The sequence below is a fragment of the Perna viridis genome, chromosome 11 (genome assembly GCF_037379345.1).
Source record: "Perna viridis isolate PV_CMFRI_1.1 ecotype Kerala chromosome 11, ASM3737934v1, whole genome shotgun sequence".
In the NCBI taxonomy this organism is placed as follows: Eukaryota; Metazoa; Mollusca; class Bivalvia; order Mytilida; family Mytilidae; genus Perna; species Perna viridis.
This window is the reverse complement of record NC_142455.1, coordinates 35,267,385-35,295,201: the sequence shown is the minus strand read 5'-3', so window position 1 is coordinate 35,295,201 and position 27,817 is coordinate 35,267,385. Positions and strand designations below refer to the sequence as shown.

The 27,817-nt window shown below is 35.3% G+C and overlaps 3 protein-coding genes across 3 annotated transcripts; 2 read left to right on the top strand and 1 right to left on the bottom strand.

The window, feature by feature from the left end:
- Positions 1 to 148: 148 nt before the first annotated feature.
- Positions 149 to 27,817, bottom strand: LOC148603883 (uncharacterized). Its single transcript, XM_088552598.1, has 4 exons — positions 27,666 to 27,817; positions 18,016 to 18,078; positions 17,432 to 17,623; positions 149 to 404 (listed from the first exon to the last, which is right to left on the bottom strand). The coding sequence occupies exons 2-4, from the start codon at positions 18,062 to 18,064 to the stop codon at positions 196 to 198; spliced, it is 450 nt and encodes a 149-aa protein (XP_088408724.1). The 5' UTR covers positions 18,065 to 18,078; positions 27,666 to 27,817; the 3' UTR covers positions 149 to 195.
- Positions 7,237 to 9,057, top strand: LOC148603885 (uncharacterized). The gene has a single exon (XM_088552264.1). It carries the CDS (start codon positions 7,510 to 7,512, stop codon positions 9,055 to 9,057), a length of 1,548 nt encoding a protein of 515 aa, XP_088408390.1. The 5' UTR covers positions 7,237 to 7,509.
- On the top strand, positions 11,834 to 13,555 carry LOC148603884 (uncharacterized). The gene has a single exon (XM_088552263.1). It carries the CDS (start codon positions 11,861 to 11,863, stop codon positions 13,013 to 13,015), a length of 1,155 nt encoding a protein of 384 aa, XP_088408389.1. The 5' UTR covers positions 11,834 to 11,860; the 3' UTR covers positions 13,016 to 13,555.

The window sequence follows — 27,817 nt, the reverse complement described above, 5'->3', positions numbered from 1 at the left end:
CGTTGATTTCTGTTATACTTCAGAAAGAACTACATGTACATTATACAAGGGAAATTTAATATAATTTCTATACGTGTTTATGTTGAACACATGATAAATTTTGGTAATAAATAGATATTGCACTGAAAATTATTATATAAAACAAATCAACCAATTATATTATATTTTTACCATCATCTAATCCATTAATTGTTTTTAAATTTCTGCGAGATTTTTTTTCTTATTTTCCTCCAATAGGTTAGATGGTAGTTGACGTGCTGGTTGATTACATAAATCATCGACTGTTTGTCCCATTTTTGTCTGCATTATTTCGTTATTCGGTAAACATTTACATAAGTTTTTGTTGTCAACGCAGACAAAATGTTCTTCCACCTTATAAGTTCTCCCACCATGCGTGCAACTATCTGCAATTGAAAAGAGAATATGTTTTGCATAACAAAACTTCGGATCATATTTTACAAATATAAAAGATGGCACTCACTTTCCGCTTTCAATTCGTGCAATCACTGTTTAGAAGACAATTATGTTTTTTGACTTCAATTTTCATATGTTTTTAGATAACGTTTTTTTAGCTAGTTTTATTTCTTTTCACTTTTAATTTTCATTGATAATTTTACATAGAAATCGAATTGTAACCTTGATCTAGTTAAGATAAGATAGTCGTTGTTTGTCTGGTCATCCAGTACTTGGAACTAATTAATTATTTTGATAGCGGTCAGCTGTTTAACATATTTAATGATCTGTATCAGACAGACAATGAGAAGGTAAAAGTTCAAATTGGTAATTTGGGGAGTTACATTTAGGTTAATTGGGTTTATTTGTTCAGATTCGGCACATAATTATGGTCAGTTAGAAATCAGAGTTCGATCGGTAAACATTGTATTCAAATATGTGAATGTATATATTATGTAAATAAATGTAGGATTAGAAAGATCGTTTTTAATCGAAATCATTGTCGTAGACAAAAGTTATAGTGCTCGTCGTCTAGCTTCCAAATTACATAATTGAACAAACAATAGTAAAATCGCTTCCACTGCGCAATCACTCGGCTCCATTTTCTGGTAGCAGAGCGTGGTTAATATGGACAAAACGGACTTATCGAAATCGTATCGAAATTATAATTCATAATCGGAATTAATATTGACATTTAGTGATCGTCAATCGAAAATGAGCAATTGGGAGCTAGATCTTAGAAACGAAAAAATGGAAGAGACAATGATCGAACAACAAAACGAAAAAATCGAGGATATTAAAAAGGACAAGGCAAAAGCTAAATCGGCCTTCACAAAATTGAGACATAACCTTCTCCAATTAATCGATGAACCGGACGAAATTCCAGATCGTGATATCATCAAAGAAATAAGACAAAAACTTACAAATGCAGAAGAAAATGCTATGAACATTATGGAATTATTATATGACGAATATAAGAAGAGAAACGAAATATTAAATGTACGGAAAACAGCTAATGAACTAGAACAAATGGAATCAGAATTTTCTGAAGCGATAAATGAATGTCAAAACTTTTTGATAAGTACAAAAGACGGTTCTAGTGTTTCATCGCGTGCATCGAACTATAGAGAAGAAATAGATAGACAAGATGTTCCAGTTACCGACGATAGTGGCGATAGACGTGAAATTAAAGATGACATTGGACAATTACCAGATCGGATTAATCGTGACATACCAGTTGAAGTTCAAAGTGACAATCGTATCGAAATCGGAAATGACATGTGGAAGCAGTTGAAACGAATTGCGATTCCAATATTTTCGGGTGACAAACGAAGTTATGAAGCATGGAGGGCCGCCTTCATGTCGTGTGTGGACAAAGCGCCGGCTACACCTGAATATAAACTTTTACAGTTAAGACAATACTTATCGGGAGAAGCATTAAAAGTGGTTGAAAATCTTGGATATTCGGAATCAGCGTACGTGGCTGCAAAAGACAGATTGGAGCGTAAATATGGAGGTAAACGACGACAGATCGCACGTTATATAGAAGAGTTAGAAACTTTCAAACCAATTCGAGTAGGAAATTCAAGAGACATTGACAAATTCGCAGATTTAATTGACGTAACTGTTGTGAATCTACGGGATGCCGGTCGTAGTGAAGAACTTGGTAATGGATCGTTATACAATAAATTACAGCAAAAGTTACCCGAGTCTATGCTTGCGCAGTACCATAGATGGGTATTCGAGAAACGGAGACCGGAATCAGTCGAATCGTTAAGGGAGTGGATAATTCAGGAAGCGGAATTCCAAACTATCGCGAGCGAAACTGTCCGAGGATTAGACAACTTTAACAACAATGACGTCAGGCGTCCGAGACCGGGTACAAACAGAACTTTTGTCAGTAACACTGAAAACACAGATAGAAATGCTCGTAGACGACTATGTAAAGTATGTAATGAGCCGCATGGTGTGTGGAACTGCGAAATGTTCAAAAGAATGGATTTGCAAAAAAGGTGGAATGTTGCAAAGGAGCATAAACTTTGCTATCGTTGTTTAGGAGATAATCACCTCGGACAAAGGTGTCCAAGAAGTAGAACGTGTGGAATCGATGGTTGTAGGGAGCTTCATAATAGAATGTTACATTATGAAACAATTTTAATCAACGCAGGCGAGTGGACAGTAACAATGTGCACAGACATTCAGAAATATTCAAAAGTGTTACAGAGCCGAACACTGAAGGGGAGCGTCAAAACAGAACAATGATCGCTAAAGACCGAGAAAAGGTAAATAATGTAATTTTAAGAACTGTACCAGTAATTGTCAGAACTGGTAATCGAAAGTTGAAAGTGAACGCACTACTCGATGATGCTAGTACAAAGACTTATATTAATTCGGATGTAGCCGCAGAGTTAGGTCTCCATGGACAGTTACAAACTATGACAGTAAATGTTTTAAATGATGAATGTGAATCGTTTGAAACAATGCCAGTTGAGTTCGAAATTGAAAGTGTGAATGGCAGAACAAGAAATCGAATCGTAGCTTTCACGACAAACAAGGTGACCGGGAATATGAAACCCATAGATTGGCGACAGCACAGTTCTAAGTGGGAACATTTGAAAGGCATACAGTTTCCGGACATAGGTTCGAAGCCTAAAGTTGATATGTTAATTGGTTTGGATTATGCCGATTTACATTATTCGTACAAGGATATTCGTGGTAAACCAGGCGAGCCGATAGCAAGATTAACTCCCCTTGGATGGACATGTATTGGGAATCCAGACACTGATGACAATCTGACACATTACAATTACAATACTTCGTCGGAAGTATCAATGAATCAAATGAATACGATTTATTGTTAAAGAAATTCTGGGACATTGAACACGTCAAACCTATCGATAAGAATGAGATGTTAAGTGCCGAAGATAAACAAGCTGTCAAAATCGTTGAACAATCAATGTGTTTCAAAGATGGTCGCTATGAAGTAGCCTTGCCTTGGAAGAGTGACCCTGCTAATTTACCGGACAATTATAATATGGCTTATCGCAGACTTGAGAATACTGAGAAGAGGTTAATTAAGGATGCGACTGTGAAGAACGATTACGTTAAAACTATTGAAAAGTATCTTGACAAAGGTTACGTCCGTAAAGTGCCAGCTGAAGAAGAGGTGCCGAAATCGGGAAAATGGTATTTACCGCACTTTCCAGTTGTAAGACCAGACAAGGAAACTACAAAGACAAGGATCGTATTCGACGCGTCTGCAAAGTGTGAAAATGCATCGTTAAATAGTGTCATTCATCAAGGTCCAAAATTACAGAGGGATTTATTTGATGTTCTATTGCGATTTAGAAAGAATCCAGTTGCGTTAGTTTGTGATATTGCTGAAATGTATCTGAGGATAAATATAGCTCCGGTTGATAGGCCATTTCACAGGTTTTTGTGGCGCTCAATGGAATTAAATCGAGAACCGGATGAATATGAATTCAATAGTGTTGTCTTCGGAGTTAATTCTTCGCCATTTCAGGCCCAATATGTTGTGCAGAAGCATGCCGAGTGCATGAAAGCGTCGCATCCGCGAGCTGCGGAAACAGTACTTCATTCGACTTACATGGATGATAGCATGGATTCAGTAATGAATGAACATGAGGGAATATTATTGTATAATCAATTGTCGGATTTATGGTGGAAAGCTGGAATGTACGCACGCAAATGGTTATCAAATTCAGAGGCAGTGTTAGATTTTATTCCGAAGGAAGATCGCGCGTCCGAAGTTAATCTTGATGATGGTAGTTTGCCTACTGTGAAAACCTTGGGAATTATGTGGAAAGCGAATGTAGATTTATTCACATTCAAAGCGAATCCTCCAGGCGAGGACTTTGTGTACACAAAGCGAAATTTCTTGAGAAAAGTGGCTATGTTATTCGATCCTCTTGGATTTATTTCGCCGTATATAGTGAGAGCTAAAATGTTGCTTCAAGAAATGTGGTTAACTGGATATAATTGGGATAATTTACTAGATGAAAATTTAATATGTAAAGCAAAATCTTGGTTTAAAGAGCTAAATGATTTGAATCAAATCAAAGTTCAAAGGTGTTTACAAGTTGTGGATCAAAATGAGGAAATAATTCATACTAATATTCATACATTCGTTGATTCGTCCGAAGAAGGATATGGTGCCGTTTCGTATATGAGAATCGAGTATAAGAGTGGATTAATTTCGACAAGGATTATTGCATCGAAATCGAAAGTTGCACCAATTATTGCAGTTAGTATTCCGAGATTAGAGTTGATGGCTGCTGTTTTAGGATTAAAACTTGCACTTTCCATTGCGGAGCCGCTTAGAATACCGACGGAACAACTTGTGTTTTGGTCAGATTCTATGGATGTTTTATGGTGGATACGTGGTCGAAGCAGAGACTTCAAGCCGTTTGTCGCGAACCGCATTGGAGAGATACACAGGGCTTCGAGTCCAACACAGTGGCGCTACGTACCAACGAAAGAAAACCCCGCGGATCTGGTATTGAGGGGCAGGACTGTTATTCAGCTGAAATCGGACATTATATGGTGGGAAGGTCCAGACTTTCTATCAAAACAAGAATGTGACTGGCCTGAATGTCGTATTAACAAAGGACTATCGTGCGAAAAAGAAGTTAAAAGCGCTAAATCGGGTGCTAAATTAGAGACTGCCAAGGACAGTGAAATATTTACAATGAAAATTGTGTCTGTATCGGAGAAGGATTGGCGTTTAAATCCAGAACATTATTCGAGCTGGTTGAGACTCGTTCGTGTTTGTTCATGGGTTAACAGATTCGTTGAAAATTGTAGACTTACGCGTGACTTGCGTAGAAAAGGTGGACTTAGTGTAGATGAAATCGAAGAGGCAGAGACTCAAATCGTGCGCGACGCGCAGAGGTGTGAATTTCTAGAGGATTATAATTCAATTATGAAAGAAAAACAGTTACCGTCGGGCAGTAAACTTCTAAGTTTAAAACCGAAAATCAATGAATATGGACTACTTAGATGTGACGGGCGTCTTGAACATGCAGATTTCTTGCCGTATGACACTATGTATCCTATAATACTTCCGAGGAAAAATCGCGTGACAAGACTAATCGTGAAATACTACCACGACAAAGGTAGACATGTGTGCGGGACAAATCTAACATTATCCATGATGTCATCTAAATATTGGATTATATCCGCCAGAGAGGAAATACGCGAGTGTGAAAATGAGTGTTATACGTGTCGTAAGAGAAAGGCGAAAACAGCAGAGCAAGTAATGGCTCCTTTACCGGACATTCGTTTCAGAACGCCATTACATGCATTTGCGCGTATCGCAGTGGACTATGGTGGTCCATTTATAACAGTGCAGGGTCGAGGAAAGAGACGTGAAAAGAAATATTTGTGTTTATTTACGTGCTTGGCATCGAGAGCCGTGCACTTGGAAGTTGCTTTTGGACTAGATACTGACTCCTTTCTTAATGCGTTTTATAGAATGGCCAATAGACGTGGAATGCCACAAGAAGTTGTTTCGGACAATGGAACAAACTTTATCGGTGCAAACAAGGAATTACAGGAACTAGTTTCACTATTAGATAAAGACAAAATATGTGACAATACGTCGAATAGAGGTGTGAAGTGGCATTTCAATCCTCCTCTCGCGCCTCACTTTGGAGGCGTACATGAAACGATGATAAAAGCCGCAAAGAAAGCAATTTATTCCATATTAGGAAATGCGGACATTACTGACGAAGAGTTGTTAACTGCATTTATTGGTGCCGAAGCAGTCATTAATTCGCGTCCGCTTACATACCAGTCGGCAGATTCCAGAGATGACTTACCGTTAACGCCTAACCATTTCCTACATGGACAAATCGGAGGAGCGTTTGCACCAGAGACCGTTGATACAACTGACTTTAACCCACGTAAACGATGGCGTCGAATCCAGGAATTAGTTAGACATTTCTGGCAAAGATGGATTAAAGAGTGGCTACCAGGACTAAATAGAATACATAAATGGACTGAAACTGAAAAGGACTTGAAACCCAATGACATTGTGCTTGTAATGAATCCCAATCTTCCACGAGGACATTGGCCGTTAGGCAGAATCATCGAGGTGTACTCAGGAAAGGACAATCATGTTCGAGTCGCCAAAATTAGACTTGGACAAACTGTTTTAGTACGACCAATTACCAAACTGTGCCCGTTGGAAGTTAATTGACTTAAATTTAACGTGCAATAACTATCAAGAAGCAGTGACTTTAATTTTCTCCGTTTACATGGACTATCGCTATAGTTATGAATTATAGACTATCGAATATTTTCATTTATTTCGTTTTATTTTTTTATTTTTTTTTGTTGTTGTTGATTGGCTATGCTCAATCAAGAAGGGGAGAATGTTTAGAAGACAATTATGTTTTTTGACTTCAATTTTCATATGTTTTTAGATAACGTTTTTTTAGCTAGTTTTATTTCTTTTCACTTTTAATTTTCATTGATAATTTTACATAGAAATCGAATTGTAACCTTGATCTAGTTAAGATAAGATAGTCGTTGTTTGTCTGGTCATCCAGTACTTGGAACTAATTAATTATGTTGATAGCGGTCAGCTGTTTAACATATTTAATGATCTGTATCAGACAGACAATGAGAAGGTAAAAGTTCAAATTGGTAATTTGGGGAGTTACATTTAGGTTAATTGGGTTTATTTGTTCAGATTCGGCACATAATTATGGTCAGTTAGAAATCAGAGTTCGATCGGTAAACATTGTATTCAAATATGTGAATGTATATATTATGTAAATAAATGTAGGATTAGAAAGATCGTTTTTAATCGAAATCATTGTCGTAGACAAAAGTTATAGTGCTCGTCGTCTAGCTTCCAAATTACATAATTGAACAAACAATAGTAAAATCGCTTCCACTGCGCAATCACTCGGCTCCATTTTCTGGTAGCAGAGCGTGGTTAATATGGACAAAACGGACTTATCGAAATCGTATCGAAATTATAATTCATAATCGGAATTAATATTGACATTTAGTGATCGTCAATCGAAAATGAGCAATTGGGAGCTAGATCTTAGAAACGAAAAAATGGAAGAGACAATGATCGAACAACAAAACGAAAAAATCGAGGATATTAAAAAGGACAAGGCAAAAGCTAAATCGGCCTTCACAAAATTGAGACATAACCTTCTCCAATTAATCGATGAACCGGACGAAATTCCAGATCGTGATATCATCAAAGAAATAAGACAAAAACTTACAAATGCAGAAGAAAATGCTATGAACATTATGGAATTATTATATGACGAATATAAGAAGAGAAACGAAATATTAAATGTACGGAAAACAGCTAATGAACTAGAACAAATGGAATCAGAATTTTCTGAAGCGATAAATGAATGTCAAAACTTTTTGATAAGTACAAAAGACGGTTCTAGTGTTTCATCGCGTGCATCGAACTATAGAGAAGAAATAGATAGACAAGATGTTCCAGTTACCGACGATAGTGGCGATAGACGTGAAATTAAAGATGACATTGGACAATTACCAGATCGGATTAATCGTGACATACCAGTTGAAGTTCAAAGTGACAATCGTATCGAAATCGGAAATGACATGTGGAAGCAGTTGAAACGAATTGCGATTCCAATATTTTCGGGTGACAAACGAAGTTATGAAGCATGGAGGGCCGCCTTCATGTCGTGTGTGGACAAAGCGCCGGCTACACCTGAATATAAACTTTTACAGTTAAGACAATACTTATCGGGAGAAGCATTAAAAGTGGTTGAAAATCTTGGATATTCGGAATCAGCGTACGTGGCTGCAAAAGACAGATTGGAGCGTAAATATGGAGGTAAACGACGACAGATCGCACGTTATATAGAAGAGTTAGAAACTTTCAAACCAATTCGAGTAGGAAATTCAAGAGACATTGACAAATTCGCAGATTTAATTGACGTAACTGTTGTGAATCTACGGGATGCCGGTCGTAGTGAAGAACTTGGTAATGGATCGTTATACAATAAATTACAGCAAAAGTTACCCGAGTCTATGCTTGCGCAGTACCATAGATGGGTATTCGAGAAACGGAGACCGGAATCAGTCGAATCGTTAAGGGAGTGGATAATTCAGGAAGCGGAATTCCAAACTATCGCGAGCGAAACTGTCCGAGGATTAGACAACTTTAACAACAATGACGTCAGGCGTCCGAGACCGGGTACAAACAGAACTTTTGTCAGTAACACTGAAAACACAGATAGAAATGCTCGTAGACGACTATGTAAAGTATGTAATGAGCCGCATGGTGTGTGGAACTGCGAAATGTTCAAAAGAATGGATTTGCAAAAAAGGTGGAATGTTGCAAAGGAGCATAAACTTTGCTATCGTTGTTTAGGAGATAATCACCTCGGACAAAGGTGTCCAAGAAGTAGAACGTGTGGAATCGATGGTTGTAGGGAGCTTCATAATAGAATGTTACATTATGAAACAATTTTAATCAACGCAGGCGAGTGGACAGTAACAATGTGCACAGACATTCAGAAATATTCAAAAGTGTTACAGAGCCGAACACTGAAGGGGAGCGTCAAAACAGAACAATGATCGCTAAAGACCGAGAAAAGGTAAATAATGTAATTTTAAGAACTGTACCAGTAATTGTCAGAACTGGTAATCGAAAGTTGAAAGTGAACGCACTACTCGATGATGCTAGTACAAAGACTTATATTAATTCGGATGTAGCCGCAGAGTTAGGTCTCCATGGACAGTTACAAACTATGACAGTAAATGTTTTAAATGATGAATGTGAATCGTTTGAAACAATGCCAGTTGAGTTCGAAATTGAAAGTGTGAATGGCAGAACAAGAAATCGAATCGTAGCTTTCACGACAAACAAGGTGACCGGGAATATGAAACCCATAGATTGGCGACAGCACAGTTCTAAGTGGGAACATTTGAAAGGCATACAGTTTCCGGACATAGGTTCGAAGCCTAAAGTTGATATGTTAATTGGTTTGGATTATGCCGATTTACATTATTCGTACAAGGATATTCGTGGTAAACCAGGCGAGCCGATAGCAAGATTAACTCCCCTTGGATGGACATGTATTGGGAATCCAGACACTGATGACAATCTGACACATTACAATTACAATACTTCGTCGGAAGTATCAATGAATCAAATGAATACGATTTATTGTTAAAGAAATTCTGGGACATTGAACACGTCAAACCTATCGATAAGAATGAGATGTTAAGTGCCGAAGATAAACAAGCTGTCAAAATCGTTGAACAATCAATGTGTTTCAAAGATGGTCGCTATGAAGTAGCCTTGCCTTGGAAGAGTGACCCTGCTAATTTACCGGACAATTATAATATGGCTTATCGCAGACTTGAGAATACTGAGAAGAGGTTAATTAAGGATGCGACTGTGAAGAACGATTACGTTAAAACTATTGAAAAGTATCTTGACAAAGGTTACGTCCGTAAAGTGCCAGCTGAAGAAGAGGTGCCGAAATCGGGAAAATGGTATTTACCGCACTTTCCAGTTGTAAGACCAGACAAGGAAACTACAAAGACAAGGATCGTATTCGACGCGTCTGCAAAGTGTGAAAATGCATCGTTAAATAGTGTCATTCATCAAGGTCCAAAATTACAGAGGGATTTATTTGATGTTCTATTGCGATTTAGAAAGAATCCAGTTGCGTTAGTTTGTGATATTGCTGAAATGTATCTGAGGATAAATATAGCTCCGGTTGATAGGCCATTTCACAGGTTTTTGTGGCGCTCAATGGAATTAAATCGAGAACCGGATGAATATGAATTCAATAGTGTTGTCTTCGGAGTTAATTCTTCGCCATTTCAGGCCCAATATGTTGTGCAGAAGCATGCCGAGTGCATGAAAGCGTCGCATCCGCGAGCTGCGGAAACAGTACTTCATTCGACTTACATGGATGATAGCATGGATTCAGTAATGAATGAACATGAGGGAATATTATTGTATAATCAATTGTCGGATTTATGGTGGAAAGCTGGAATGTACGCACGCAAATGGTTATCAAATTCAGAGGCAGTGTTAGATTTTATTCCGAAGGAAGATCGCGCGTCCGAAGTTAATCTTGATGATGGTAGTTTGCCTACTGTGAAAACCTTGGGAATTATGTGGAAAGCGAATGTAGATTTATTCACATTCAAAGCGAATCCTCCAGGCGAGGACTTTGTGTACACAAAGCGAAATTTCTTGAGAAAAGTGGCTATGTTATTCGATCCTCTTGGATTTATTTCGCCGTATATAGTGAGAGCTAAAATGTTGCTTCAAGAAATGTGGTTAACTGGATATAATTGGGATAATTTACTAGATGAAAATTTAATATGTAAAGCAAAATCTTGGTTTAAAGAGCTAAATGATTTGAATCAAATCAAAGTTCAAAGGTGTTTACAAGTTGTGGATCAAAATGAGGAAATAATTCATACTAATATTCATACATTCGTTGATTCGTCCGAAGAAGGATATGGTGCCGTTTCGTATATGAGAATCGAGTATAAGAGTGGATTAATTTCGACAAGGATTATTGCATCGAAATCGAAAGTTGCACCAATTATTGCAGTTAGTATTCCGAGATTAGAGTTGATGGCTGCTGTTTTAGGATTAAAACTTGCACTTTCCATTGCGGAGCCGCTTAGAATACCGACGGAACAACTTGTGTTTTGGTCAGATTCTATGGATGTTTTATGGTGGATACGTGGTCGAAGCAGAGACTTCAAGCCGTTTGTCGCGAACCGCATTGGAGAGATACACAGGGCTTCGAGTCCAACACAGTGGCGCTACGTACCAACGAAAGAAAACCCCGCGGATCTGGTATTGAGGGGCAGGACTGTTATTCAGCTGAAATCGGACATTATATGGTGGGAAGGTCCAGACTTTCTATCAAAACAAGAATGTGACTGGCCTGAATGTCGTATTAACAAAGGACTATCGTGCGAAAAAGAAGTTAAAAGCGCTAAATCGGGTGCTAAATTAGAGACTGCCAAGGACAGTGAAATATTTACAATGAAAATTGTGTCTGTATCGGAGAAGGATTGGCGTTTAAATCCAGAACATTATTCGAGCTGGTTGAGACTCGTTCGTGTTTGTTCATGGGTTAACAGATTCGTTGAAAATTGTAGACTTACGCGTGACTTGCGTAGAAAAGGTGGACTTAGTGTAGATGAAATCGAAGAGGCAGAGACTCAAATCGTGCGCGACGCGCAGAGGTGTGAATTTCTAGAGGATTATAATTCAATTATGAAAGAAAAACAGTTACCGTCGGGCAGTAAACTTCTAAGTTTAAAACCGAAAATCAATGAATATGGACTACTTAGATGTGACGGGCGTCTTGAACATGCAGATTTCTTGCCGTATGACACTATGTATCCTATAATACTTCCGAGGAAAAATCGCGTGACAAGACTAATCGTGAAATACTACCACGACAAAGGTAGACATGTGTGCGGGACAAATCTAACATTATCCATGATGTCATCTAAATATTGGATTATATCCGCCAGAGAGGAAATACGCGAGTGTGAAAATGAGTGTTATACGTGTCGTAAGAGAAAGGCGAAAACAGCAGAGCAAGTAATGGCTCCTTTACCGGACATTCGTTTCAGAACGCCATTACATGCATTTGCGCGTATCGCAGTGGACTATGGTGGTCCATTTATAACAGTGCAGGGTCGAGGAAAGAGACGTGAAAAGAAATATTTGTGTTTATTTACGTGCTTGGCATCGAGAGCCGTGCACTTGGAAGTTGCTTTTGGACTAGATACTGACTCCTTTCTTAATGCGTTTTATAGAATGGCCAATAGACGTGGAATGCCACAAGAAGTTGTTTCGGACAATGGAACAAACTTTATCGGTGCAAACAAGGAATTACAGGAACTAGTTTCACTATTAGATAAAGACAAAATATGTGACAATACGTCGAATAGAGGTGTGAAGTGGCATTTCAATCCTCCTCTCGCGCCTCACTTTGGAGGCGTACATGAAACGATGATAAAAGCCGCAAAGAAAGCAATTTATTCCATATTAGGAAATGCGGACATTACTGACGAAGAGTTGTTAACTGCATTTATTGGTGCCGAAGCAGTCATTAATTCGCGTCCGCTTACATACCAGTCGGCAGATTCCAGAGATGACTTACCGTTAACGCCTAACCATTTCCTACATGGACAAATCGGAGGAGCGTTTGCACCAGAGACCGTTGATACAACTGACTTTAACCCACGTAAACGATGGCGTCGAATCCAGGAATTAGTTAGACATTTCTGGCAAAGATGGATTAAAGAGTGGCTACCAGGACTAAATAGAATACATAAATGGACTGAAACTGAAAAGGACTTGAAACCCAATGACATTGTGCTTGTAATGAATCCCAATCTTCCACGAGGACATTGGCCGTTAGGCAGAATCATCGAGGTGTACTCAGGAAAGGACAATCATGTTCGAGTCGCCAAAATTAGACTTGGACAAACTGTTTTAGTACGACCAATTACCAAACTGTGCCCGTTGGAAGTTAATTGACTTAAATTTAACGTGCAATAACTATCAAGAAGCAGTGACTTTAATTTTCTCCGTTTACATGGACTATCGCTATAGTTATGAATTATAGACTATCGAATATTTTCATTTATTTCGTTTTATTTTTTTATTTTTTTTTGTTGTTGTTGATTGGCTATGCTCAATCAAGAAGGGGAGAATGTTTAGAAGACAATTATGTTTTTTGACTTCAATTTTCATATGTTTTTAGATAACGTTTTTTTAGCTAGTTTTATTTCTTTTCACTTTTAATTTTCATTGATAATTTTACATAGAAATCGAATTGTAACCTTGATCTAGTTAAGATAAGATAGTCGTTGTTTGTCTGGTCATCCAGTACTTGGAACTAATTAATTATGTTGATAGCGGTCAGCTGTTTAACATATTTAATGATCTGTATCAGACAGACAATGAGAAGGTAAAAGTTCAAATTGGTAATTTGGGGAGTTACATTTAGGTTAATTGGGTTTATTTGTTCAGATTCGGCACATAATTATGGTCAGTTAGAAATCAGAGTTCGATCGGTAAACATTGTATTCAAATATGTGAATGTATATATTATGTAAATAAATGTAGGATTAGAAAGATCGTTTTTAATCGAAATCATTGTCGTAGACAAAAGTTATAGTGCTCGTCGTCTAGCTTCCCAATTACATAATTGAACAAACAATAGTAAAATCGCTTCCACTGCGCAATCACTCGGCTCCAATCACTAAATTACCTAAATTGCTTACTGGAATACACATGACTTGCGTTCGCAAAGATGTATAATAAAAAAACTTTTACTGAACCGGTACTACTCGGCATTTCTCGTTTCACAGAGGAAAAAAGTCGAAAGATTTGTCCGGAATTTGTCCGATCCAGATTTTATATATTACAAGTAGTAGCTTTTCCAAAAATGTATAGCCGTCTCTTAGCTTTAAATGTTGTTTAAGAGTAGTATATTGATTTTTACGATTTTAAGACAAAATTTCTGTCGGTTACATACTTGCTATGTAATTGAAGATGAAAATGTTATTATACATGTAGTTGTCAACAACAAAAATTAAATTGATCAAGTGAAGAAATGATTGAATTAATGAAGCAGTAACAAGAGATAGCTTAGTTTTCTTTTGTTATAATAGATACTGGGATAAATGTAGGAGTCACAACTATTACTACTCAATGAGAGTTGGTAATCCCCTGAACGAAATTCCTCCTGGTGAAAGTAATAAAGTAAATATTCAACTTTACAGGTTACTTACTAAACTGATACGTTGTATTAGTTGTATTAATGTGAAAATACAAATGTTTACCTCAACAAATATGATAATTGGAAATTTATATCCAGTTTAAAGTGTCCATCATTATTATTCAATTGTAAAATGACGTTTGGTTGAGATTATGTTAGAGAATTTTGAAAGGCCTGTCTGCAGCAGTCAGTAACAGAGGAAACGAACATCTGCTTCTGTGTGGAGCTTTTGAAGGACATTAGTTGTAGAGTGTTCACAAATATCTTATGAACGGAGTGTTGCGTTACTATATCCCATCGCAATTTTGTTGGCGAGGGGGTAATAAGACAGTTAATATATTCCTATTAACACATGTTTTTTGCTTTGTATAAAGTTTCATTCAAATCCATGAAGTTGTTTACGAGATATGTTTACGATAAATGTGAAAAAAAACTGTTCTAATTTATATTTATTCACGCATATCATTATATAGTGTCGTTTAATTCAGTAAAGTTAAATTTAAACCAAGAGGTACATTGTGTATAGGAGGACTTTGGCAAGAAGAAATATTGACCAAAAAGTTAATGTCTAATTGTTTTACTTTCATGATATTTGAGAATAAGTTGATTTTCATGGGCAATTTCATATGGAGACTTTCCTTTTTTGTAAAGTTTCACTAAAATTGTGCATCAGTAAAGCCACACAGTGAGTAAAGAATGACTTACTGTATGAGAAGTGTAAAAAGTGCGCGAAATGTAGCTGTATCGTGTATTTTCGGTGTCACCGTAGATTCTGCATAGTTTTGTAACTCGTTTCTATATCGAAAATATTTTTATGATAGTTGTGTGTATCTAAGATATTCAACGTGATATTCAACTGTTAAGAATATTTTTTCTTCTGTCTTCTTATCTTTTCTATTATTCGGGTTTACCTAGTTTAAGAGCCGCCATCTTGTGCCGAGTTCGGATTCTCATCCTCATTTCAGCCAAACAAGCGACTTGCCCAATCAGCGACCGTTATTTCCTTGACTGTTACCCATGTAAAGCAACTGGTTCCCCGTGTTTAGCTTTCAATTATTTATCCCGTCTCGCATGTGTTACAAATTAGCAAAAGTTGGTATTAAAGGAAAATTATCAACTGAATTGAAGCGTAAAATACGTAACGTTAAAACATGTATACATTTCAATGGTTTTAACTCTGATTTTTCACAAATAATTTGGGTGTTATGCAAAGAGAAGTGCTGTCGCCCATTTTATATTCCTTTTATGTTAACGACTTTGAACTTGAATTTACTATAAAGGGACACTGTCCCCATGAATTTCAAGACATTGCATTATTTTTGATGAAGTATGCGGACGACATGATTTTAATATCGGCAATTATAGAAGTATGAATACCTTGTCTGAGTACAAAGACAAATGGGGTCTTACAGTGCATGTGGAGAAAACAAAAATACTAGTAGTGTTCCGTAGAGGCGGAGCCATTAAACCATATAAAGAATGGATTTATAATGATCGAAAATTAAATATTGTTTTGTATATATATATATATAATTTTGTTATTTAGGAATACTGTTTCATTATATTTGTAAATTTGTGATAACTCAAACGCACTCTGCAGAACTGGATAGAAAAGCAATGTTTACTAGTAGTTTGAGAGAAAATAAATACGTCGTCCTTATTGAAAGTATTTACTATGTTGTCGTTATTTGAGACTTGTGTAGTTAGTGTTTTAATGTATTGCTGTGAAGTATGGGGTGATCATTAAGCTCCACTGATAGTAAAGATACGGATAGTCTATTGCAAAATGTGACTAAATGTTCAATTATCAACGCCTAATGCCATGATATACTACGAACTCGGTTGATTACAACCATGGTATGAACGACATTTTAGAATAATAACTGTACATTTAATACATGTAATTGTATTGTGCAATCATGCTAAGTAAAAGGAATTAGTAGCAAACTGTATGTTATGTGATAATTCGGCAACGTGTATCAAAAATATATTGTATAATTTAGGTATGAATAACCTATGGGACAGATGAATAGCCTTTGAGACAGTCGATTTAGCATGCATTTAGATGATTCATACAGGGTTTCAATGGCCAAGCAATACAAGATGATCTTCATTCGATATTGGACACATCTCCAAAATGAAGATTATATAGTAGCTTTGTGGTTTTAGAACTTCAAGTTTATTAACAAAAATGTATTTTCCTATACATTGTAATTATATTACTAAAATTAGATTATCGTCACACAGTTTGTTTATTGTAACTGGAACAGATCAAAATAATAGATAATGCTATATGTGTGATTTAAATGTAATAGAGGACGAATTTCATTTAATATTGCAATGTTCACGTTATAAAGTATACAAAAAAAAGTATTGTTGGTCTAGGCAATCTGCATTCAAACTTGTCCAGTTACTTTCTGTCGAGAACACAAAAGATCTTTGTAACTTAGGAGAATATTTATATAAGGTATTCCATATTAGAACTATATTGTAATTTATTGATTTATGATTTATATTTCTGATCGTATCTTACTGCTGTATAACTGTATTATTGGTTGCACTGTTTATACTAATGAACTGTATTAGTTCATGGTAATTAAGATTTCAAAGTAATAGCTTTCCAAAAAAAAAAAAAACTTGCACACCGTTATCATTATCTACTTATTGCAGTGCAGGATTTGTTTTTGAACATGACTGAATGTCACAAGTTTGGTTGTATTTACTATGACCGTTTGGTCATTAAATTACCAAATAATATACATGGAGTTAAATTTTGAAGGATTTGAGAATATTCACAACTTATTATTAAGATGGTTCAAGAAACCCAGTTTGCATGGTCGGGCAATCTATTGTAAGCTTGTGCCTTATTACCAGTCTTCTAATGATTAGGAAGTTGTACATGTACACTTTTATTTGTTCTTGTTAATTAATGGTATTCAGATGTATTAGGCAAGTTTGAGTTGTTGAGTACTCAAAGTAGTGGTAAAAGACGTTTTTTGTGTATATACATGTATGCATGGCTGTCACACTTCCCATGCCGTAATGCACCTTTTATTTTGGACTATGTCATGATAGACTAAGGACCTTTGGTAGTTATCTCAGTCCCTTGACTTTAATGATGGAAAATACTACACTGGTGACATTCAAAATAATAAATTTGTGTTGCTTACTTTTACAAGCTGTGCATTGTCCTGTCCAATTATAAATATCTGTACAGTCAAAGTTACACGACCATTCTCTACAATATCTGTAACCATTTTCCACGAGACAGAATCGACTGGCTGCAAATATGTCAGGCATGGTTTCGTTAATGTGGTACTTAATACAATGTGGTATCCTTTTTCCGTATTCTTCATAGCAAACTAAAATTAAACAGTAAATATATTACCAAATATCATGTGCATGTTTTATTCTTACATAATACAAGTTGTACTGTATGATGTTTATTTTTTTGCATTGTTAGCCATCATATACTATATGCAATAGGGGGGTGTCTTTTTTACATTTTAAAACGAACTATTCTATTTTAATTACAGGTTAAGAACAATTTTAGTGCGTTAAGAATACGTTTGTGTTTCATCAAAATAGAAAAATGGAACATATGAGGTAGCAAATATTTTATGGGAAGGGTGCTGTGAGTAGGGATGGTGGAGGGGGCGCTCAAAATGACCAGGGCAAAAGGTCCATGGAACTAAAGAATCAGTTTCTTGTTAGCCAAGACCTAAATCATATTATTACTCTGTTTCATACTTACAGTTTAATCCAATCAATGAAATCCCCACAATTACCATGGTATTCATCATAGTGATAGGTTATGCTGAGAAAAAAATGATAATTTTCATATACATTTGAATAATCTACAGTTTATCATATGAGGCAGGTGTAACCTGTAAAAGGACGAAGTTGAATATATACTATTTGAACATCTTCTTGTCGCTATTTTTAGCTTTTTCCTTGAGACATATTGTCACTTTCTGCGCTAATTAGAGATATCACTTAAAGTATTTCGGAAACGAAAACAATATCTGAATTTAAATAAATAAATTATTGATGACCATATATAATATACGCTTTTTATTAAAAGATTATTTTGTGTACAAATTATTGCACATTTAACTTAGTACTAACTTACGAAGAACGATTCTCAATAAGGCTACTTCTAACTCAAGTCAATATTTGAAAAGTTTTACATTTTTGGAAAGGTTGGAATGTCCCGAGGTACAAATCTAGGTTGTTTTGATTTCATAAAACTAAAAGGATATTTTGTGACGTGTAAAATCAAAGGAACCAAGATTCTAGCGGAAACAAAAAGAATATAATCCAGGGACAAAGACCAGACTGGGGAAAATAGACAAACACAACAAAGAACATACAAATAATCAAAAATAATACGTAAAAAGCAACAAAAGTACAATGTAAATAAGCAATCGACGTCAAACATTTTATGGTCAGTTTTTAGTGTTAGGAGGAAGTAATCAATATTTGTCAAATGAGCATACGACTTGTAATAATTTATTTGACCATACAAATATAATTTAGTAACATTCCACAAATATTTCTACAATTAAAATGAGACCTATTGACAGTAAAAAAATGCCAGTTTTTTAGTCAGTTTGGTATATCCAACATATCGGTCTAGAGCATGCGCTTCTAGAGTCATTGCAATGGTAAATGAGAAATCAAAACGCTAAAGCACTGAATCAAAAATGAATTTTATGGTTAACAATTGTCCCGCATAATACTTAAATCTGTATCCCGCCAGCTCACCGTTTTAAGATCTCCAAGAAAGGGATGTTTCTAAATTTAAATACATTTTTATTCGATTTCGAGTCTTGAACTGGCATTCAGCATAGTTGAAGAAGAATCCAAGCAATGACAAACATTTTATTAAGTAGGTATCATCGATAATCTCACGTGACACCTCACAATTAGATACCGAGGCGTGTGAGCTCCTTAATAATGTCTATTTTCATAACACTTTTAAAATTTATCACAACCAAATTGAAAACGTTCTACTTGATGATGGTACAGTCTCATCGGACATTGACACTATACTTAAATGATGGCATGAGCAATACGCAAAACTTTTCTCAAAAGATACAACTGAAGTCAACGATGATTTTATAGCGGAATTAGAAGAACTGGCCGAAATCATGGACTCAGAGCTTGTTGATCAAATCGACGACGGAGAGGCAATACCAAGCAATGAGCTTAACAGTGATATAACTTTGGAAGAAATAGAAAAAGCAGCAACTGCCTTGAAGTTGGGTAAATCAGTCGGAGTCGATAATATTCCAATTGAAATTTCTGAAACAAATCTCTCCATCCTATTCTCGAACAATTGTTTAACGGCTGCTTTAAATTAGGAATCGTACCAGGACAATGGAACAAAAGTATTATTTGTCCGATTTTGAAACCGAGAAAAGACTGTCGTGACCCTTATAGTTACAGGAGTATTAGTTTAATGTCAAAGAGTAATCAAGGGAACCAATGTTATAGCGGTAATCAAAAGAATGTAATCCAGGGACAAAGACCAGACATGGAAAACAGACACAACAAAGAACATGATGTAAAATCATACATACAAAGTAACAAAAGCAAATGAGCAATTCGGACTCCACTAAAAACGGGGAGCATGGACCAGGTGCACCGGTAGGGTAAGCGTCCTCTGCTTTTCTAGAAACACCAGCCAAGTTATCCGTCAACCGTTACCAATTTATTTAATTCTTTGTTGAACAATCGCTTGGTGACATTCTTGAATCAAGAAAACGTTCTACATGAAGAACAAAATGGCTTTCGAAAATTTAGATCGTGTATCGATCAGATATACTCACTTTGCACAATTTTACGAAACAGGAAACTTCTAAAGCATGATACATACCTAAGTTTCGTTGATTTCTCAAAGGCCTTTGACTCAGTGGCATAAACTTCAAAAATGTGGAATAAATGGAAGATTCTTGAAAACTATAAAAGGAATGTACTCCGATTTGAAAAGTAGTGTCCGAGTCAACAATTTACTTACAGATTGGTTTTCAGTAGAAAATGGAGTACGACAAGGTGACAATTTTGCACCCACATTGTTTGCATTGTACGTTAACGATCTTATCCCGGAAATGACTTAGGATGCGGAATTGCATTTGTAGGCGAAACTTGTATAAGTACTTTACTATATGCTGATGATATAGTTATTATGGCAAGCTCCGCAGATGGTTTACATTATCAACTAGATAGACTTGATCAGTGGTCAAAGAAATGGGATCTAAGTGTTAATATAGACAAAACGAAAATCTTACACGTTCGTAAAGCTTCCAAGTCTAGATGTGAAACACAGTTTAAACTCGACATTAAAAATCTACATTATGTGAATAGTTACCGCTACCTAGGTTTAACTCTGTCAGAAACACTAGACTTCAATACTTCAGTGGATAAATTAATCACAGCAGGGAGCCGTGCTTCTGGTTCATTAGTTTCGAAGTATTACAATGCAGAAGGTCTTGACTATGACACATATACTAAGATATATGAATGTACTACAAATCCTGTAACCAACTATGCTGCTGGAGTCTGGGGACTGAAACATTTCGAATCACTCGATAGACTTCAATATACAGCTTTGAGAACGTTTCTTGGAGTAAGAAAAACAACGCCAATTCCGGTACTCTCTGGTGAAATGGGACGGACACCGTCACATATTAGAACACAATCCCAGGCAGTTAATTTATGGTGCCGAATTATAAATATGCGTCATACTAGAATACCGTCACGAATATTCAGATGGGACAGACACACTTCAAGAAACCACGACGATACTTGGTATAATGGTGTTAAGAAAATTATGAATGTGGTCTGATGGAATCAGTACTAATTTTCTTGCAAAGTTTTTTGTTATAGAACTTTTAATGCAGAAGCATCAAATTACGTGGAGTGAGAGTGTCATGGGCATGCCAAGATACGAACTTATAAGGACATAAATGACACATTTTGCGTGCAACCATATGTTAAAACAAACATGGTTAGAAAGGATAGATCACAAATAGCTCGAATTAGATGCGGAGTGTTCCCTCTGGAAATAGGAAAAGGTCGAGATAGGGGCGTGCCGGCTGATAGACGACTTTGTAAGATGTGTAACTTACGCCTAATAGAGGATGAAAAACACTTTCTGTTACACTGCCCAAAGTACTCCGATGGCAGAGCAAATATGATTTCGCTATTTGAAGCCCGAAGCCAATGTGATTTGACCACGCCACCAGATGAACAAAAACTACAACTCCTACTCAGTGTCGATACGAAAATTGTCTCCAAGTTCATCAGTGAAGTCGTTAAAAACAAGGCACAAACTATCTGAAATTGTATTAGATTGATCTTCCTATAAAACTTTGGTTTAGACTTTAAAATATATTTGCTTACAATACCTTTTTTTATTGAAAGTGTTCGAACATTGATATTTAGCTAGTTTTGAAAAGAAAGTACATCGTAAGCCTGTGAAGACTGGCTGACTTTTTAAGTAATGCATTGTTTCATAATATGTTCTGGTTGCTATAAAATAATAAATACATACACACATACCAATGCTCAAGTGTTTTGACAATATTCCCAGTCAGGCTAAAATTATCCAAAAAATTTCTAGCAATTGTCGTATTTCCAAAAACGGTAATAATAAAGTTGTAAGCAGATATTTAAGACACGTTGATGGCCTTGAGCTGCTTTTCATCCTTGTAGGTTTTTTATCTCTTTGACATAATCACCATATCTCTTCTGACTTGTTATAATTTCATTACATTTTCTTTAATATAGCATTAATGTATGGCCTTTTCAATATTGGCCCAGTAACATGCCCGAGGCCATTATTAATACAAAGGGCATGTTATGGGGCCAATATGGAAAAGACCATGCATTGATACTTTTATTAACTAAATTTATTGCAGGACATAGTCAGAATTTATTATCAATACATATGATTTCATATTAATTAAAAATACGTTCATATCTCGATGAATCATATATTTATGAAAATAAATATCATGAAGGTTTTGTTGCTTTTCCAATAATCCCCCTAAAAATCGTAAATTTATAGACAAGTACAAGATTAATCATACCTAATAATTTATATGGAGAAATTGTGATCACCAAAAACGAATATTCATGAGCTAATCAATCACGTGACCAGTCGACTGATACCCGACAAAAACCATGACTTTTCAGATATCTATAATTTAGGGAGTATTGTTCCGTCATTCTCCTTACTAATAGGTTTATTGATACTGTCCTAGTATATGACCCGGGAAATTAAAAAAAAAAAACAAATAATTTGGTCATTTTTTACGTAAAAACCGTGTTTTAAGTGCATTTTGATCCGGAATCAAGCTATTTCTAAATGTCGTTTGACAGAGGAGCGCACAAGGTAGGTGAGTAGAAGAGATAAACAAAATTACTTTGAAGATTAATTTCTTGCAAAACAATGAGATTTGACTGTATGACAAGCCAAAATGGATATTCATTCTTTAATTCCTCAAAATAGAGATTACATGAATTGCAATTACATAATTACAAATTAATTAAGACACAAATAGGAAATATTAAATAATAATAATAATGAATTGTATTACTAATTCATATCTATATACAAGTAAAGTGAGCAAGATATGTTCGTGTACTGGTGACATGCATTAGCTACAAAAATGTATTGCAACAACGTAAGCATCTTAAATATTCGCCTGTTGACTTTACAATATGGATGTAGCAGAGTTGTCTGAATTCATCTATATCGGAATCACAGAGTTCAGTGGAAGTTTTTTTTTTAAATTCGGACAAGCGATTCATCATCATACTGGCTTAGTTCTACGTACAGCTTTAGAGGAAAATGTTCAATTATAAGGTCCATCCAAACATTAAACAACCCTGAAGTACTTGTACAGTTTTTGGTAGCATGGACAAGCATATCGGTGAATATTTGATCACATAATTTACATCATTGTTCGATTAGGTTTGGTACAGAGGAAATATATTTAGCAATAATGTGAGCGGTACGCAAATCAAAGCAGTTTGTAGAGTACTTCCAGATGTCAGCAACAGCAATGGAATTGTGGATTTCTCTGAATCGACTAAAGCCACTATGTGAGTCTATACGTGTTTTCCAGTCATTATCAAGTTTTGCATGAACCGCATTTACCACCATGTGTTTCCATTGTAATTTAAAGGAAAGTCACCGTCTCTGATAAAGATCGCAAGGGATTCGTACAGGTTAAATTTGATTAAGAGATCTAAAATATCTGGAATAAAGCCTATGCGATTTCGATTGTCTGTTAGGCATGTAGTTTTCGCCAAGCAGCTATTATCCAACTTGCAAAGTTTGCCGAAGAAATAAAGTTTGCGTTTTTCGATTTCACTTGTTATGCTGCGTAACCCAACCATACTTTCGCAAATGTCCGATCGTGTGAGTGTGCTGAACTTTTGTGCATGTTTGACAACAAAATGTTGAAATCTATTTAGAAGTGCTAGCTCGGTATTCGTTAAATTGTTCCATACTTCACAACCGTATAGAACGGTGGGTATAACAACAGATCTATATAATTTCATAAGCACTGACGGATTTATGTTTCCACATCTGATATTGGCAATTGCAAAATAAGTGTTTCTACCTTTCCTACAAACGTTCGTTGTTCTTGAGAGAAACTTAAATTTACCATTGAGTTCAATCCCTAAATGCACATGGCTTTCTAAAATTGGAATTATATCCTGGCTAACTGTCCATTTTAAGTCTGATTTTACGAACCATTTAGAAAATTGTATCACATACGATTTCTTGCCATTAAACTGAAACTGCCACTTATTCGCATACTCGGTGCATACATCAAGCATTCGTTGTAATGCTTTAGGTGTTGTAGCAATGCATGTAATATCGTCAGCAAGCGAAGGGGCACAACATTTTATACTATTTACACCTGTTACCTGATTAACTTCATTTTGAAGAGTTGTTACACATTCTATATGATGAGCTATAGAAACGTCCAAGCAATAACCTAAACTGGTTGTTAAAAATGAACTCTACAGTATTGGTCTTGGTGATATCTGGTGTAACCAAAATTTTTTCATAGATAACAAAATCTGTAATGACTTTCTATTTTTGATCAAACAAAGACTATATGATTGTCAAAAGCAGTATTTTGACGGTTTGTTAAGTACTTCAAGTAAATGTTCTAATTATCAATATATTGTTCACAATTTTTGTCTGCAATTTTATCTTTCTAAACCATTACTAGATGTTTATAAGAAATGTATTACACAATTAAGGCTTAGTAGCCATAATCTGACTGTGAAGAGTGGTCGGTTTTCTGCAATGCCTAGACAAAACAGATTATGTAAATTTTGTAAGGATGACATCGAGGATGAGATGCACTTTGTATTGAAATGTCCAGTATATCAGGGTTTCAGATCGTATTTTATTAAACCATATTATTGGAAAAAAACATCAATGTTTAAGTTTATACAGTTAATGAGTTCTTGTAATATCAAAGAGTTATTGCATTTGGGTAAATTTATATTTCGTGCTATGAAGTTACGTCCTGACATGTGATAATTTTACACAGTACCTTCTGCTTACTAGTATCAGCTAAAAATTATTAGCACTTATGTATTATAGTGTAACCTATAGTTGTATATGTCTTTGGTTAATAAAGATTATAAACTAGATTAGAATTACACAGCTCATTGATTAAATCATTAATAAACACAAGGTATAAAAAACCAGATAACACACCACGTTGCCGTACACCTTCATTTACTTCAAAATACTTCGATTTGCATTGATTTACAATAACCGAACTTTGTATATTACTATATAACATATTTATACAGGACCAAGCTTTACCTTTAACACCTAAGTTACAAAGTTTGACCATAAGTGCTTTGCGCCATACCGTATCAAAGGCTTTTCTACTGTCTAGGAATGCGGCAAATACTTTACTGTGTTGTTCAATGTTATTATAAATTGTTTCAAGAAGACAATAGGACGCAGTCAGACAACCCAGACCTTTCTGAAACCCGTGTTGCAGTGGATTTGGAAACGTTCCTGGTATTATCACGAATGTTTGTATACGTTGGAGTAGGAGTTTTTCAAATGTTTTCAATTTGGGTTGTTTCCGTCATTCTCTTTAGGTTTATTGATACTGTCCTAGTATGTGACCCGGTATATTAAAAAATAATTTGGCAATTTTTTACGTAAAAACCGTGTTTTTAAGTGCATTTTGATCTGGAATAAAGCTATTTCTAAATGTCGTTTGACAGAGAAGCGCACAAGGAAGGTGAGTAAAAAGAGAAAAAAAAATTTACTTTGAAGATTAATTTCTTGCAAAACAATGAGATTTGACTGTATGGCAAGCCAAAATGGACAAAAATCAATATTTTGTAATATTAGAAAAGATTTCTTAATATTAGAAATTCATTTTGTTATATTAAAAAATTCATTTTTTTTAATATTAGAAAATATTTTTAATATCAAAAATTCATTTTATAATATTACAAATTCCTGATTAAGTAATATTATAAAACATCACACATTTTGTAATATTACAAATTGAATTTGTAATATTAGAAAATGAATATGTAATATTAGAAAATGAATTTGTAATATTAGAAAATCACTTTGCAATATTGCAAAATCAGTCACATTTTTTAATATTACAAAATGATTTTCTACTATTAAAAAATCATAATTGAATACAACAAATCCATCTTCTAATATTAGAAAATCAATTTCTAATATCAAAAAATGATTTTTTAATATTAAAAAAGTTTTTTGTGATATAAGAAATCAAATTTGTAATATTAGGAAATGAATTTGTAATATTAAAACAAATAATTTTTTAATATTAGAAAATAACCATTTTTGTCCACCTTGGCTTGCATATTTCGTCTTTGAAAACCACTAAAACACGAAAGTCGCCTTTTTCCTTTAGCATTTTTGTATAGAAAAGTATTTGCTCCCGCTTCGAGATTTCATTTTTGTTGCTTTTTCCACTACCCCTTCAAATCGTAAATTTAAAGCTCAATACCTAATAATTCAATATACTTAGGCTCAGTACCATTTTTCAGCTTTAAATATCCTAATCTAATTAATTGAAATATTAGGACACTCTTAATTAAAGTTGTCACTTATTTTAAGAAACGTACGCCATTTTTTATTTAGTTCATAATGGCCCCGTATTGATGCCCTGTTTTGAAATTCGTAATGCATGGCTGTGATTTCGTATTGACCGGCTGTAGGAATTTCCGGTTCGTAATGACCAGTTGTCGAAAGTTTCGGTCCATAAAGGATGGGCATTTCTATACATATTGTAGTAAGTTGGTTAGTAATGTTCATTTAAAACTATGAATTGTAAATTATTTTTTAAAAATTGTCTGATATGGCAAGATACCAAGCTTAATTATCCGATCATGGCAGCTAGAAAATCGGACAAAGAATTAATATTGTGAAGTGGTATACTGAAAGTCCTTTCCAGTACCACAGCAGTGTTACTCTTGGAAAACGGTATGGAATCGTACGCATATTATGCATTTTCTTATCACGTGCATCAAGTTTATCGAAGGGTTTTGTTAACCCTGTTGTTCTGTTTGTGAATCCAAACTGCCCATTATCCGTGTAATACATGTAGTTTGGCATCCAATAGCTTATATTTCAAGCGCCTAATCGAACAAGACTCTAGTTCCAAATTGTTGTACTTTAAGTGCATAATTAATCTAGTCACACAAATTCTGTTGTAGACCCTAAAAATTCTAACCTTCATTAGATTGTTCTTTTAAAGATGGACCCAGGCCCGGCACAACGGATGAACATCCTCTGAGTTATTAAAACACGATGACGATGAGCAGCCCATCTTTGTTTTTGTACTGAGTCGTGTTACACAGTCATAGTCTATTTTAATCCCAAATTATGAAAACATAATTTTAGACCTACACTAATTGTTCCATTTAGTGTCTTCGTGTACTTCCTAACGACACTATTTTCAACTGTCTCAGAGACCTTTCTACTCAGCAAATCAGAATTGCCCACAGCACACTGCCTATTGCATAGGAAAATAATTTGGGACCATAGTAAGCTAAAGCAATGGAATACTGTCCCTAGCTACATTAGTAGCTCAAGACATTCTTGTTGTTGACATTTCACGGACAATCTGTTCTAGAATTTCATTTTTTTTTTCGGTGAGCTTTGTAAGCTGTTCATTTGACTTTTCAAATATCAAAAATGTAAATTGCACCGGAAGACTAAGGTTCTTTTCCAGTAAGACAGACGACTAATCCGGATAGAGGACAGTAAAATTAATGGTGACGAAGATAACGATAACAACAACGACGATAATGATAATGATAAGGATATTTAAAATAACTATTTTCCATAGAAAATCCTACCTGCGTTGTAGTTGAGTAGTCTGTTTATATCCCATTTCACAGATGTCATCACATCGATGCAAGTCCTAATCTCCTTATGCATGTAATTCAATTATATAAACAATTCAAATGACATTTTCTTAAGTTATTTTTTTTTATGTTTTACCACAACT

What these genes read in the sequence shown, in the direction of transcription:
- LOC148603883 (XM_088552598.1), bottom strand. Translation starts at nt 18,064, where the DNA reads ATGATGAATACCATGGTAATTGTGGGGATTTCATTGATTGGATTAAAC. An exon ending in TTCATTGATTGGATTAAACT is followed by an intron (nt 17,624 to 18,015) that starts GTAAGTATGAAA and finishes GTTTAATTTTAG; the next exon opens with TTTGCTATGAAGAATACGGA. An exon ending in ACAATGCACAGCTTGTAAAA is followed by an intron (nt 405 to 17,431) that starts GTAAGCAACACA and finishes TTTCAATTGCAG; the next exon opens with ATAGTTGCACGCATGGTGGG.
- LOC148603884 (XM_088552263.1), top strand. Translation starts at nt 11,861, where the DNA reads ATGTATCCTATAATACTTCCGAGGAAAAATCGCGTGACAAGACTAATC.
- LOC148603885 (XM_088552264.1), top strand. Translation starts at nt 7,510, where the DNA reads ATGAGCAATTGGGAGCTAGATCTTAGAAACGAAAAAATGGAAGAGACA.